At 44.8% G+C, this 14,043-nt stretch overlaps 1 protein-coding gene across 2 annotated transcripts in view; it reads right to left on the reverse strand.

Moving 5' to 3' along the window:
* SV2C (synaptic vesicle glycoprotein 2C) overlaps window positions 1-12,595 on the reverse strand; it is a 239,217-nt gene extending 226,622 nt beyond the window's left edge. For both annotated transcript variants that reach the window (XM_030192297.1, XM_030192296.1), the window contains exon 1: window positions 12,034-12,595. In XM_030192297.1, coding sequence (XP_030048157.1) covers window positions 12,034-12,595 — 562 coding nt within the window. The remainder of the gene's footprint in view (window positions 1-12,033) is intronic.
* Window positions 12,596-14,043: the final 1,448 nt, after the last annotated feature.

A 14,043-nucleotide genomic window follows, 5' to 3' on the forward strand; every position in this document is an offset into this window, starting at 1 on the left:
AGAAAAGCTACGAGGATGGTATGGGATTTACGTTCCAAGACGTATGAAGAGAGGCTTGCTGACCTGAACATGTAAACCCTGGAGGAAAGGAGGAACAGGTGTGATTTGATACAGACGTTCAAATATTTGAAAGGTATTAATCCGCAAACTAATCTTTTCCGGAGATGGGAAGGCGGTAGAACGAGAGCACATGAAATGAGATTGAAGGGGGGCAGACTCAGGAAAGATGTCAGGAAGTATTTTTTCACGGAGAGGGTGGTAGACGCTTGGAATGCCCTCCCGCGGGAGGTGGTGGAGATGAAAACGGTAACGGAGTTCAAACATGCGTGGGATATGCATAGAGGAATCCTGTGCAGAAGGAATGGATCCTCAGAAGCTTAGCTGAAATTGGGTGGCAGAGCAGGTGGGGGGAAGAGGGGGTGGTGGTTGGGAGGCAAGGATAGAGGAGGGCAGACTTATACGGTCTGTACTAGAGCCGGTGATGAGAGGCGGGACTGGTGGTTGGGAGGCGGGAAATACTGCTGGGCAGACTTATATGGTCTGTGCCCTGAAAAGGACAGGTACAAATTCAAGGTAAGGTATACACATATGAGTTTGTCTTGGGCAGACTGGATGGACCATGCAGGTCTTTTTCTGCCGTCATCTACTATGTTACTATGTTACTTTCCTCCCCTACATCCATGTCCACCATTTCTCCTCTCTCCCTTCCCCTCCATCCATGTGCATCTCCTTCCTTTGTCTTTCCTTCCCTCCATTCCTGCCCAACATTCTCCTCTCTTCCCTGCCCTCCACTCTATCTATGTCCAGATTTCTTCTCTCTTCCCTCTCCTCCATCCATGTGCATCTCCTTCCAGTCTTCCCTCCCCTCCATCCATCCATGTCCATCAACTCTCCTCTCTCCCCTGCCCTCCCCTCCATCCATCCATGTCCAGCAACTCTCCTCTCGCCTGCCCCCCTCCACCCATCCATATCCAGCAATTCTCCTCTCTCCCCTCCATGTCCAGCAATTTCTCCTCTGTCCCTGGGCCCTGTCCTCCCATCCATGTCCATTGATGCTCCTCTCTCCCCTTCCCTCGTCCATCCATCCATATCTCTCTCCCCTGCCCTCACCTCCATGTCCAGCAATTTCTCCTCTGTCCCTGGGTCCTGCCCTCCAATCCATGTCCATTGATGCTCCTTTCTCCTCTGCCCCCCGCCATCCATCCTCCTCTCTCCCCAGCCCTCCCGCTCCCATGTCCACCTGCCCGCCCTCTTCTGGTTTAAATCAAGTTGCTGAGGCTTGAAAGAAAGCTGAGAGTCAAAGACCACCCCAATAATCTTTACAGAATCACGGAAAGAGAGAGAATGGCCATCAAGCGGGGGGGGGGGGGGGGGGGGGGGGGGGGTAGAGCCCGAGGGACATGGGGCCAGGAGAAGGTGATTGCTTCACACTTGGAAGTGTTAAGGAAGAGACGATTCTCCTTAGGCCAAGAGGCGACATGGACCAGTTTTTGAGGGTAGACAAGGCAGTAGTGGGGTCCGAGACACGATAAAGGATTGGTAGCCAGTGGAGTTTATTAAGATATGGAGTAGACATTGTCTCTCAATTTGGAGCTTGGGGCTCAGCAAAATGTTAAACGGACAAACACAAAACTACTTCTACAACTACAGATGCCCAAAACTACCACAAATAAGGGCCAAAACTTCCAAATTCAAAAATTATAGTATCGATGCAGGCATCAGGTTTCCCTTTTCTGAGCTCATGCGAGCACAAACTAAAAGAAGCCTACAAATTCAAGAAGCCGTGAAAACTAGGGGAGGAGGGATTAAGTTAAGGTTAGGGATGGACTTCTCGCCAGGAAGTAACCGAGAGAGCAGTTGTAACAGTATACACACAGCCAGTGACAGACTTAGCGAGAGATTAAAAAGAAAGAGTGCAGCAACAATGAAGGCAGCCGGCCGAAGAAAGTGATTCCGATTATGGCGGGTAAGAGAGAACAAGAAACCCTGACTTAAGAGCTAGAAATGGCCCTCTTGTATCCCTCTCCCTCCCCTAGATCTTTCTCAACCTCTTCCAAGGCTTGATTATAAAATCCAAGTCTACTCGACCATCAGATTCAGCTTTCCCTCTCCCTCCCCTAGATCTTTCTCAACCTCTTCCAAGGCTTGATTATAAAATCCAAGTCTACTAGACCATCAGATTCAGCTTTACTGTGGGGTACTTCACTCCCCCATCCTCCTCTCTTCTTCCTGAGGCAAAAGATCTCTTTGTGCATCCGATCTTCCCTGATCCCTGTGCTATTTTGTTTCACTTTGTTTTCCTGAGACGAGAAAGGAAGATTTGGCTGGGATCTTTTCTTTGTTGTATCTCTGTGCTGCACTTTTTGAAGCTGCAGGGCTGGAGATTTCCTCAGTGTCTGTAGTATTTAAATTTACCTCCGTTGCAGCAGCTGCGCAGAGACAGTGAAAGCGCTGTCTGACGTCTCTAACAGCCTTCCCTTCGCTCGATCGTTCCCCCAATGCCCCGCCTTCTTCTGACGTCATTTCCTTGCGAGGGCGGAACACTGAGAGGGAACGAATGAGCGAAGGGAAGGCTGGTGGAGACGTCGGGCAGCGCTTTCACTGACGCTGCGCAGCTGCTGTGATGTCGGAGGTAAATTTAAATATCGGAGCGGGATTGGAGCGGAGGAGGAGGATGAGGCAGACTCGAGGTGCGCCGTGCGGGGCCCCCTAAGCGCGAGGCCCTATGCGGTCGCCTCACCTTAAGACCGGCACTGGTAGTGTGCTCTGAAAGGAAAGGATGAATTTTGGTGATATTATAGAGAAAAACGACAGGTTTTAGCAGTCTGTTGAATAGGTGCAAAGAGAGAGAGAGAGAGAAGTCAAAGATGACCAAAGGTTACGAGCTGATGAGACAGGGAGGATGAGAGTGTTATCCACAGAGATAGAGAATGGGGGAACAGGAAAGGTTGGTTTAGAGGGAAAGATAAGAAGCTCAGGCTTGATCATGTTTAATTTCAGATGGTGGTGAGACATCTAGGCATAGGGTTACCATATATCCGGATTTACCCGGACATGTCCTCTTTTTGAGGACATGTCCGGGCATCCGGACGGGTTTTGCCAGTCCGCCCGTTTGTCCGGATTTCTGGACAAACGGGCAGGCAGGCAGCGGGCCTATCCTAGCCTCCCCTTCCCTTACTTACTATCTACTGCCCTGGTGGTCTAGTGACCTCTTCGGGGCAGGAAAGAGCCCCCTCTTTCCTGCCTGGAGCGCTGTCCTTGCCCTGCATCCTGTTGCTGTGACGGTCTCGGGATTCAAAATGGCCGCCGAGAGTTGAAGCGGCCGCCCCAAATTATGCCCATGAGAAATTTCCTGTGAGGAGGCCAAATTGGGTTATGGAAATATGCCTCCTTGAGGTCCAATGAGGTGAGAAACTCGCTTGGCTAGACCAAGGCTATGACAGAATAAAAGAGTCTCCATGCGGAAGTGCAGCACTCCAAGAGACTTGTTCACCCCGCAGAGATCCAGAACCAGGCAAGAACAGTCTGCTTTCTTTGGGACAGAAAATAGATGGAATATTGACCCGTGCCCCTTTCTGCTGGAGGAATGGGCTGAATGGCCCCCAGTCACCTTAAAGAGACTAAAGTAGTTAGCACTACCTGACTCTTTGCAGAGCAGCCACAAGGGGACACCATGAAAAGATCTGCAAGTGGCTTTGAAAATTCTAGCTTGTAGCCATGGAGAAAGATACTGAGAACCCATTGGTCTGCAGTAATAGTGATCCACTCCTTGTGAAAGCAGGAAAGATGCCTACTTATGTCTGCGTACAAAAGTGAACCTTGACAACCCATCATTGTGAGGGCTGTGAAGAGGGAGAGTTTCTTGAGAAGGCGGAAAAGGGCTTCTTGTTTCCTCAAAAGGAAGACAAAGTCTTAGGAAAGCGAGGTTTTTGAGCAGAAGCACTAGCCTTCCCTAGTCTATACCTCTGCTTTCCTCGAAAACAAGACTTATCCACCTGGAGATGAGGCTTAGGCTTATCTTCAGGTAGCCACTGCATCTTGTAATCTCCCAGGCCTTTAACAATCTTTTCCAAAACTGCACCAAAGAATAGTTCTCCCCAAAAGAGCAACTTCACCAGACAAGATATGGATGCCACATCAGCGGCCCAATGCCTCAACCAGCATCGCACCAAAAGGCCACGACCACATCCTTAGCTGACACTCTGAGAATATCATAAAGAGGTCTTTTAGTACCTGACATAATAGATAGAGCAGGACCAGAGGTCTGAGAAGCAGAGGAAGAAATGTTTAAAGCCTCCATAGATTTTGTGATCAACAGAGGCAACTCCGCTCTCAAAAACAGCCTAGCTACAGTAGGATCATCACCCCCATCTGCCTCTGAAATGTCCAAGTCAGGGCCATCAGCAGAACTAGAACAGACGGAATACACAGATAAAACCTCCTTTGAGTCCCGAGGAGGAACATTCTCCAAATCCTGAGAAATAGAAAGTTTTCATTTATTAGGAAGCTGCTCCTTAAAAGCAACTTGAGGGCAGCTTGAGCTGACTTTAATAAAAAAAAGCCTGATGTAATAAAATTCAGATGAAAATGTCAGGGCAGAGGCTTCTACCCCCCAACAAAACTAACTTCCCGGGACTCTGAACCCACTGACAAAATGGCTGTCGAAACCTCATGGAGCGCAGGTGCTGTTGGTGCTGAGCTCACCAAAACCGTTATCAGAGCAGTGCCGGACTGAACTCCCGGAGATGGAGTACTGATGACCAAAGTACGCAAAAGTGGCATGTCTACAAAAGTAAAGCAAAGCATGCAGGAACCAGTAGCCCAGAGCTTACCCCTGCAGCGCACACAAGACTTACTAGGTTCTGACATAGAGAACAACATACTCACAGAAAACAAACTCCACAGTCTTCCCACAGCACAAGCACTCGCAAAAAGAACAGCACAGGCTGTTTTTTTTCTCTTTTAAGATAGAGGCAGGAGAAAAAGAGATGGGAAGACTGCGATAGAGAGGTAGAAAGTGGCAACTGGGGAGAAGGAAGGGACCTTGATCACTAGGTTTACACCTGAGGCATAGGATATTCTCAACCCCAAACTCAACTGACAGGACAGAAGTCCACACAGAAGTCACCACAGCCCACAGGAGCTGCTATCCTGCCTGCTGGAGATAGAGATTACTGGCTTGGTTGCTAAGCGCAGGAGCTTATGAGGCAGAACTCATTAAAGTTCTCCATCTCCACCTGCTGGTATTAGGTCACAACCCATCTGTCTGGACTGATCCTTGGGACGTAATGGAAATCCATATTATTCTGTGAGAATATTCCTCTCATTATTTAGCCAGCAGCAGTGAACACTTTACTGCCGCCATTGGCATTATTCCTGGATATTCAATGATGGGCCTGTCTGGGCTTTGGCACTGAATATCCGTTTTTTTTTTGTTTTGGTTTTTTTTTTCAACTGGCTAACACATAGCAGGCTAAGTCAATATTCAGCCCTTGACCACATAAACCAAACAGCTTAAAGATTGGACTGCTATTTATGTGGCCCAATTTAAACAGTTTACTTATGTAGTGGGGCTGAATAAATCGGCACTTAATCTGACTCCACCCCTGGAACACCTTGAATTTGGTGCTAACTGGTCATTTTCAGCAAATATAACCGGTTAAGTGTCGCTGAAAATGACCAGATAGCCACGAACAAGCAATTTAACCTGTTGGTGGCCATTTCCAGCCGGTTAAATCATTTTGAATATCATCTGGATTGTGTTCTAATGTCAGTAGTCCAGTCCTTTACTGTTTGTTCAAGCATACCGCCCCCTTAGTCTTCATTTCGTGCCATTTTTTAATGACCCACATCCTTCAACAAAGCCGGAAAAATGTTGAGGGCCTTTCACGCTTGCAGTAAAGAGAAGAAACAGGCATGAAATCTTCACTAGCAATGACCACTGAACAAGCTAACTTAATTCTCCTTCTCAGACATGGAATTAAACAACCTTGCACTTGGACTTTGTGCACTCCTTTGCATCTGGGTGTGAGGGAGTCTATAGGATGTTGCCACTTCCCCTTAAGGATATTCCCTCACAGTTTCAGAATGACCTTAAAATCCATAGTCCCGCACAAGAGGGAAGTGACATAGGAAGAGTGGAGCCAGGAGAGCAGGAACTCAAAGCTCAAGGCATAGCTAGGTTGCGGAGGCCCAGAGTGAAGCAGTGATGCCCAACCGCATTTGCCTTCACCACCAATGTATGAACTATATGCTTGATCCAGCCAGGGATCGGCTGATGAATGTTATTGACTGGAAATTAGTGCATGCTGTGGCCAAATCCAAACAAACAGAAAAAGTAAACACTGGGCCTTCAGGAATGAGAAAAATGCAATCCTTTATTAATGATGAATACCCGACACGGGCCGTGTTTCGGCGTACAAACGCCTGCATCAGGGATCTTATATTTCTATGGGAATGGGGAATAGGAAAACCAGGAGGTAGCTGTGGCTTCCCCAGAGTGGTTTTCCAACCTTGTTGTCCAGTGTGAGCACAGATTTATTTTATGCTACTCCAGGATGTGTGACTCACTGTATCTTTTGACTATTTCAGATGAACAGGCATTGTATGTATCACAGGCCCTTCCAACCAACGTAACTTTCGGGTGTGTGACCAGGCTCCTCCTCCTTAGTCCTCTCTCAGGCTCTTTTCCTTCCCCGAAAGTTTCATCTTTTTGCAAGATACAGTGAGGCCAACATCCTGGAGCAGCATAAAATAAATCTCTGCTCACACTGGACAACAAGGTTGGAAAACCACTCTGGGGAAGCCACAGCTACCTCCTGGTTTTCCTATTCCCCATTCCCATAGAAATATAAGACCCCTGATGCAGGCGTTTGTACCAGGGGCGTAGCCAGACCTTGCCAGGAGGGGGGGCCAGAGCCCGAGATGGGGGGGCACTGTTAAGCCGCCTCCCCCCCTCCGGCAACCCCCCTTCCCCCGCTCGATCGCGCCGACACTCTTAAACTCCCCCCCCCTCCCGCTACCAACCCTCGGCTGCCGTCGCCGCCCGCCCCATGAAGTACCTTGTTTGCTGGCGGGGCTGCATTTATGTCCTGCACGGGGCTACATGCACGGTGCAGGACGTAAGGCGTCAAACCAGCTGATCCTTCAGACGAACTTTCTTGAATGAAGGCGCCGGAGTTTACTAACTCCAGCGCTGAAGAACACTCTTGGCTGGCGGGGTTTGGGCATCCCCGCCAGCAATCAAGGTAAATCATGCGGTAGCGGGGCTGGCGGCGATGGTGGGGGAGGGTTGGTGGCGCGAGGGGGGTCGTCGGCAGGGGGCCAGGGGCGAATCTGCGGGGGCTCAGGCCCCACGTAGCTACGCCACTGGTTTGTACGCCGAAACACGGCCCGTGTCGGGTATTCATCATTAATAAAGGATTGCATTTTTCTCATTCCTGAAGGCCCAGTGTTTATTTTTTCTGTTTGTTTGGTTGCTTTTGTATGCTGTTTTCCCTCTGTTTTGTGACTGTGGCCAAATCCAAGGCATTTGGTCATGGGAGGAGCCAGCATTTGTTGTGCACTGGTCCCCCTCACATGCCAGGACACCAACCGGGCACCCTAGGGGGCACTGCATTAGACTTCAAAAATTGCTCCCAGATGCATACCTCTCTTACCTTGGGTGCTGAGTCCCCCAAATCCCCCCAAACCCACTCCCCACAATTGTACACCATTACCATAGCCCTTAGGGGTGAAAGGGGGCACCTACATGTGGGTACAGTGGGTTTTGGGAGGTTTTGGAGGGCTTAACATTTACCACCACAAGTGTAACAGGTAGGGGGGGATGGGCCTGGGTCCACCTGCCTGAAGTGCTCTGCACCCACTAAATACTGCTTCAGGGACCTGCATACTGTTGTGATGGAGCTGGGTATGACATTTGAGGCTGGCATAGAGGCTGGCAAAAAAATTTTTTTGTTGGGTGGGAGGGGGTTGGTGACCACTGGGGAAGTAAGTGGAGGTCATCCCCCATTCCCTCCGGTGGTCATTTGTTCAGTTGGGGCACCTTTTTGAAGCTTGGTTGTGAAAAAAAAGGGACCAAGTAAAGTCGGCCAAATGCTCGTCAAGGCCGGCTTTCTTTTTTTCCATTATTGGGTGAAGCCGGCCATCTCAAACCACGCCCCCGTCCCGCCTTCGCTACCCTACCGAAAAGTCCCCTTGAACTTTCGCCTGCCCCGCGACAGAACGCAGTTGAAGCCGGCCAAAATCAGCTTTCCATTATACCGATTTGGCCGGCTTCAGGAGATGGCCGGCCATCTCCCGATTTGTGTCAGAAGATGGCCAGCGATCTCCTTCGAAAATAAGCTGGATAGTGAAATTCCTTATCGTTATCATTGAGAACTTGTCAACAATATTTGTTATTCAGAAAGAAATTAAAATCTTTTGTATTTTGTGATATTGACCTTGCATCCTCAGGATGTAATTAAGTAATTAAGAGCGGAGGAGTGGCCTAGTGGTTAGGGTGGTGGACTTTGGTCCTGAGGAACTGAGTTCGATTCCCACTTCAGGCACAGGCAGCTCCTTGTGACTCTGGGCAAGTCACTTAACCCTCCATTGCCCTATTTAAGCCGCATTGAGCCTGCCATGAGTGGGAAAGCGCGGGGTACAAATGTAACAAAAAAAAGTGGTTTGTTTCAGTTATGGCTTACTTGTATTAACTGTTTTCTATTATTATTAATATTGTAATTCCTGGATTTTTGATCTGGCTTCTTTTGTTGTAAATCCAACCTTGAACTGTAGAGGTAAAGGTGGAATCTAAGTCCCGGTGTAACATAACATAATATCCCAGGGATTCAGGCCTGCCAAGACCTACTTCACCAGCCCAGACCTACATCATCTGCTGGAAATAGAGAAATACTGGAGAATTCCAGGTTGCACTAGCCCTTATACCAGTAGTTTCACTGGAATAGTTCAGTATCTCTACCTTCATCTGCTGGCAGGGGAACTCAATCTACTTGTCCTGACTGGTCTAGCAGAGATGAAAAGGAAATAATATTTTGCTTACTGCTTCTGCCAAAGTGTACTGCCACTGTTAATGTGATTATTCCAGTTATTTTCTATCAAAAGACTTAAGAAAATAAGCGGTTCAGACCATCAATTCAGGAGTAGTCTAGCTTAATGACTTTGTGAAGTGTGCAGGGAGTACTTGCCTATGGTCTCCCAGTCTTAACTGGTCTTGACCTGGTTCCAAACCACTAAATTAGTGTAGACATCATGGACCAAATTCTATATATGGCGCCGACAAAAATGAGTGCTAGGATCCAAGCCTAACTTTTAGATGTGAGGATTTACACCAACTGAAACCTGGGGTAAACCCTCGCACATAAATTAGGCGTGGATTAGGTGTATGCTGCAACAGTGCATTGAAATTCTTGGAACACTCATGACCCATTCATGCCCCTCCCATGGTCACACCCCCTTTTCAGATCTGTACAGAAGAATTTAAGCGCACATCTTTATAGAATAACACCTATCAACATGTGCTCGTGCACATTTTTAATTATTGCTAATTAGTGACAATAACTATTAGCACACAATTATCAGTGCTAATTGGTTCATTAATTAAATTGTGCATGTGCCCAAATTTGCACAATTTTGTGTATCATATATAGAATCAGGGGGGGGGGGTATGTGGTGCTACTGTAATTTTAATTACCCTTCAAAATCTGAATCAATTATCCCTAAACTAAGAACAATAGATTACAGATTAATAATTTATCCATTTAACTCTGGACCCCCCCTGTTGGAAGAGGAATAAACTTTACAGCCTACCCATAACAGCACTGTCTTGTCAGCATTTAGTTTAAAAGAATGCTTACACATCCAATTAGATATCTTAAAGCACTTACTTATAAAAATCAAAAGGTATCTGTAATCGAGTTTACAACTGGAAAAATGAACTGAACATTACTGTAAATGTAGTATGAGAGCCTGAATGATGTAAAAACTTTGCCCAAAAGACCAGAAAGGTGCCTATCTTATGAAGGCAACATAAATGACTATGGGCCTTTATGAAACAGGTGACCAGAACCAGCTCCAGCAGCATACAAATTCTCACATACAAAATTTACACCTGCTCTGAAGGCATAAATGTGTATGTATACATGCATATTTTATCAAATACTTATGTACATTGTAACTCCACCTCCACTTCACACAAACTATGCCCTAGGAATGCCAAGCGGTGTGTATATACTTTAAGCATGTGTGATTTTTTTTTCAGGGAACATATTTATAAGTGGGTATTTGATGGTGCAATTTTATAAAAGTTCTTTTCCATAAAATTACCCCCTCAGTGCTCCATATCTAAAGTTGAGAAGACAATGGCATAAATTCTGTTTGCAATGTCTATATCATCAATTTGGGAGTAAATTTACTACAATGAATATACCCAAAAAGAAATTATGCCTAAATAACACATGGATACATGGGCAAACAAAAAGACAAATTAAAATATGTATTGGAGAACATCTTTACAATTTATGATTAAGAAAAGTGGAAGCTCCCTTGGTATCCCACTGGATTATAGCTGAATACCAAATAACAGTTTTGCATTATGTAGTTTTAAAAGTAGTACAATTACCGATGGGAAGAAGCATATCATGGATACTATTTCAGAAGGAACATAATTTTATTTTCCAATGGAACATGATAACATCGACAGGTCTGAATAAAGAAATAGATTGGAATAGACTGATCTGGTAATTTGCAATGAAAGGATTTTGCTGTTGTAATTTAGATAATTCCACCAATAGCTGATTAGAGGAGCTGTATGAGTGTTTTGATTAGCAGTTTAAATGACAGCTGCCATACTGATGTCACCTCGTTATAATAGCTGTTGGCATCTTTTGGCAGTTGAATGTGATCCTCAGGGATGAATGAGTTCCTAGTCATACCCCCCTGTTTACTAAGCCAAGTGGCAATGAGGACACAGCCCATTCAAACTGAATGGGCTGTGTCGGCATTAGCACAGGGCAGCCGCTAGTGCGGTTTAGTAAACGGGGGGGGGGGGGGGGGGGGGGCTTAGTGTTTACCAAATATATAATGAGCTAAGAAATTGTTTTGAAATATTTTTTGATGTCAGTATGTGTTTATATAATAAGAAGTTCTTTTTCAGATATGGAATTTCCCCTAAGAAGCCAAGATAGTCAGAGAAACATAGATATATTTTGGGGATTTATATGTAACCTTATTAATGATTGGAAACTTGTTATCAAGTGACATAAGAGGCGGTCTTGGAATTATTCATATTTAGTATGTTGTTTGCTAGCAAATAGCAGCCTTTACTTAAGATAAATAAAAATATTTGAGTTTGGATAATCATTAAAACATTAGATTTTGGACAATCAAATGGTTATCATTTTATGTGCAATAATTGGGAAGGAGGCCTACCATGCCAGAATGGTGATTTTTCTGAGCACATACAATAAATATTTAGTGTGAAATTATTGGAAGATTTATCAAAAGAAAACAATACATTAAATGTGGAACAATTTATAACCCCAATACATTTGTTAGAATAGAAGAGCTCCTGTAATACACAGGGTTCAAGGACAAAGGGGGCACGCTTGCAGCTGCTCCTGGATTTCTTTGGTGGCTTCTCCCACCCTAGGCACCCTTTCCATTGTTGCTTGCAGGGCCTTAATTTGAACTTATGCCGCTATGAGAAGGTAGTTAAGAAGCCAATATTTAAAAGCAATTATGTGGCTAGTAATGGATGCTGAATACATAAGTGCTTTTATTTCAATTTTTCAGGGTGCTCCATAAATAGATGACCAAAATTTATCCATATTCATCTGTAGGAAAGGCCAGAAGTAATGACAATCAGTACAATAGACTTCAGATGAATTTGGCCAGTAACCTTGAGGTAAGATCTTTAACTCTACATCAAAGCTCATAAGCTCTCCAACCTCTTAAACGTATATGCATTTTAGTAATTCTCAATATGTTATAATTTTTCATAAATGCAGTTTGCATGAGATGGACAGGACTTACCAAGCCATCCTGATCCTGAATCGGGAATGCACATATCTGTCTCAGCACTGGGCAACACAAATCCAACTACAAATACCTCCACTCCATCAGCCATTAAGGCCATTCCAAGTACAAAGAAGAGAGTCCACTGAAAACGGCCATGCCCACACTCTTGAATAATGAGTTCATACTGCTGTGCCAACTCTTCTTCATCAGCTTTTCTCTCAGTTTCCAATTCATGGCGATCTTTGTAATCTGGAACGAGCTGCCCTAAAGCTATCATGCCTTCTTTGTCCTGCCCCATATTTGGGACACCTTGATATTCACCCTCATAATTCTCATCATCTTCATCATGCCCTTCCGTTGCTTCACTAGACCCTTCATCATCGTTGGCTTCTCCACTGTAATACCCTCCTTGGTTATAATAATCAGTTTCATCATCCTGGTTGGATTGTTGAGTATAACCATCTTGAGCATCATCCTCTATCTTATATGGCTTTTTTGCAGTTTGTCTCTTTGCCTCTTTGGCAATATCTTTAGCACCTTTCACTAAAGAAGTCCTATCTCTGTATGCATTATCCATCTTCTATTAGTGCTTGAAGCTTTTCAGCTTCAAATGGTATGGTATAAATATGGGTGGGTATTGAAATACTTTCAGTTCAGCAGTAGATATCACTAACGAACACCTGAGAACACAGTTGATGTTACATTCAAAGTTTCTGTAAAGACAAAACACAATAAGAAAAAAAATTATTTCCTTATTTTTCCCTTCAACACTACAGTTTTGGTCTTTTGTCCTAGGCTGCTGGTATGGCAGTTCAGTTTCTATAATGTTTTTGCAAGGTTTCCAAGAATATGGAGTATACCTGTAACGGTATCAGTTTATTACTGAAATATGTAGCATATTTGCTGGATATATATACAGCAATATATTTGTGTATCTTTTAAAAATATATATTTGACACAGCAGCAGAGAGAATAGTTTTATTTCAAGCCTCTCTCTCTCCATTCCTTTTTCTGGGAGCTTCTGAGAGCAGGAATAAGTTAACTACAAACACTTAACAAACACAAAAGAGCTTCCTCTGCCCTCCCACCTAACAAAAGATGGACTAAGGTGGACACCTGAATACTCAGAGGAAGCATAAACAGGACATTTGCTTGTCAAAGGTATACCTGCCCCTCCCATCAGCTTCCAGACATGTGCAGAAAGGAAGGACTTGTAATGTGTATCTGCCCCAGAGACTGAACAGGACATCAAAAGACATTTGCCAGCAAACTCCAGACTGTAAGTCTCGTGATGTCATAAGACATGGGACCAACTCAGGGGTCGTGTGCAGACATGAGACTACATTAACCATAATGCCTTGCAAAATATCCAAGATATGCACACACCATGCTTCTCTGCTAACATTATAAAAGGCCTGGAAACAGCCCGGCTCGCTCTCTTGGGACCTGCCGCTCTTGGGACCTGCCTCCTCTTGGAACCTGCTCCTCTTGGAAACCTGCCTCCTCCTCTTGGGACCTGCTGCTCTCTTGGGATCTGCTGATGCCTTGCTCCTGAAACATGTGCTCATCAATCAGCTGGACCACAGCATGCTTGTAACAAGGACTTGTAAGTTGATCTAGCTGCTACTTTGTTCTATTTTATGCACAGATTACCTGTAAAGATTCCTCTTAAAAACCTACCTCTCGTGTGAAATTGTATATTAAATCAATCTTTTTTGAATCTAAAAATATGGTCTCTTTGTGTTCTGAGTATATTGAAGCTATATATACTTAATCTATTTAATTTATTGCAATTATCACCTTTGGTGATTGGTGGAGAAATTAATATCCTAAAACTTATAAATACAGCGAGTTGCTCTCAAGCTATTTTCCCCAAAATAACTCATTTCTTCCAACATATTAATTGCTGGAGAAGTGGGTAGAATTTCTTGTAACATACCCATTTTTTAATGTTTACACGCTGCTTTATAAACAAGAGGGTAATTCTCTACAGATATTTTAAAGTTAGGCACCAGAATGATGCGT

Source organism: Microcaecilia unicolor, chromosome 2 (genome assembly GCF_901765095.1).
Source record: "Microcaecilia unicolor chromosome 2, aMicUni1.1, whole genome shotgun sequence".
Taxonomy (NCBI): Eukaryota; Metazoa; Chordata; class Amphibia; order Gymnophiona; family Siphonopidae; genus Microcaecilia; species Microcaecilia unicolor.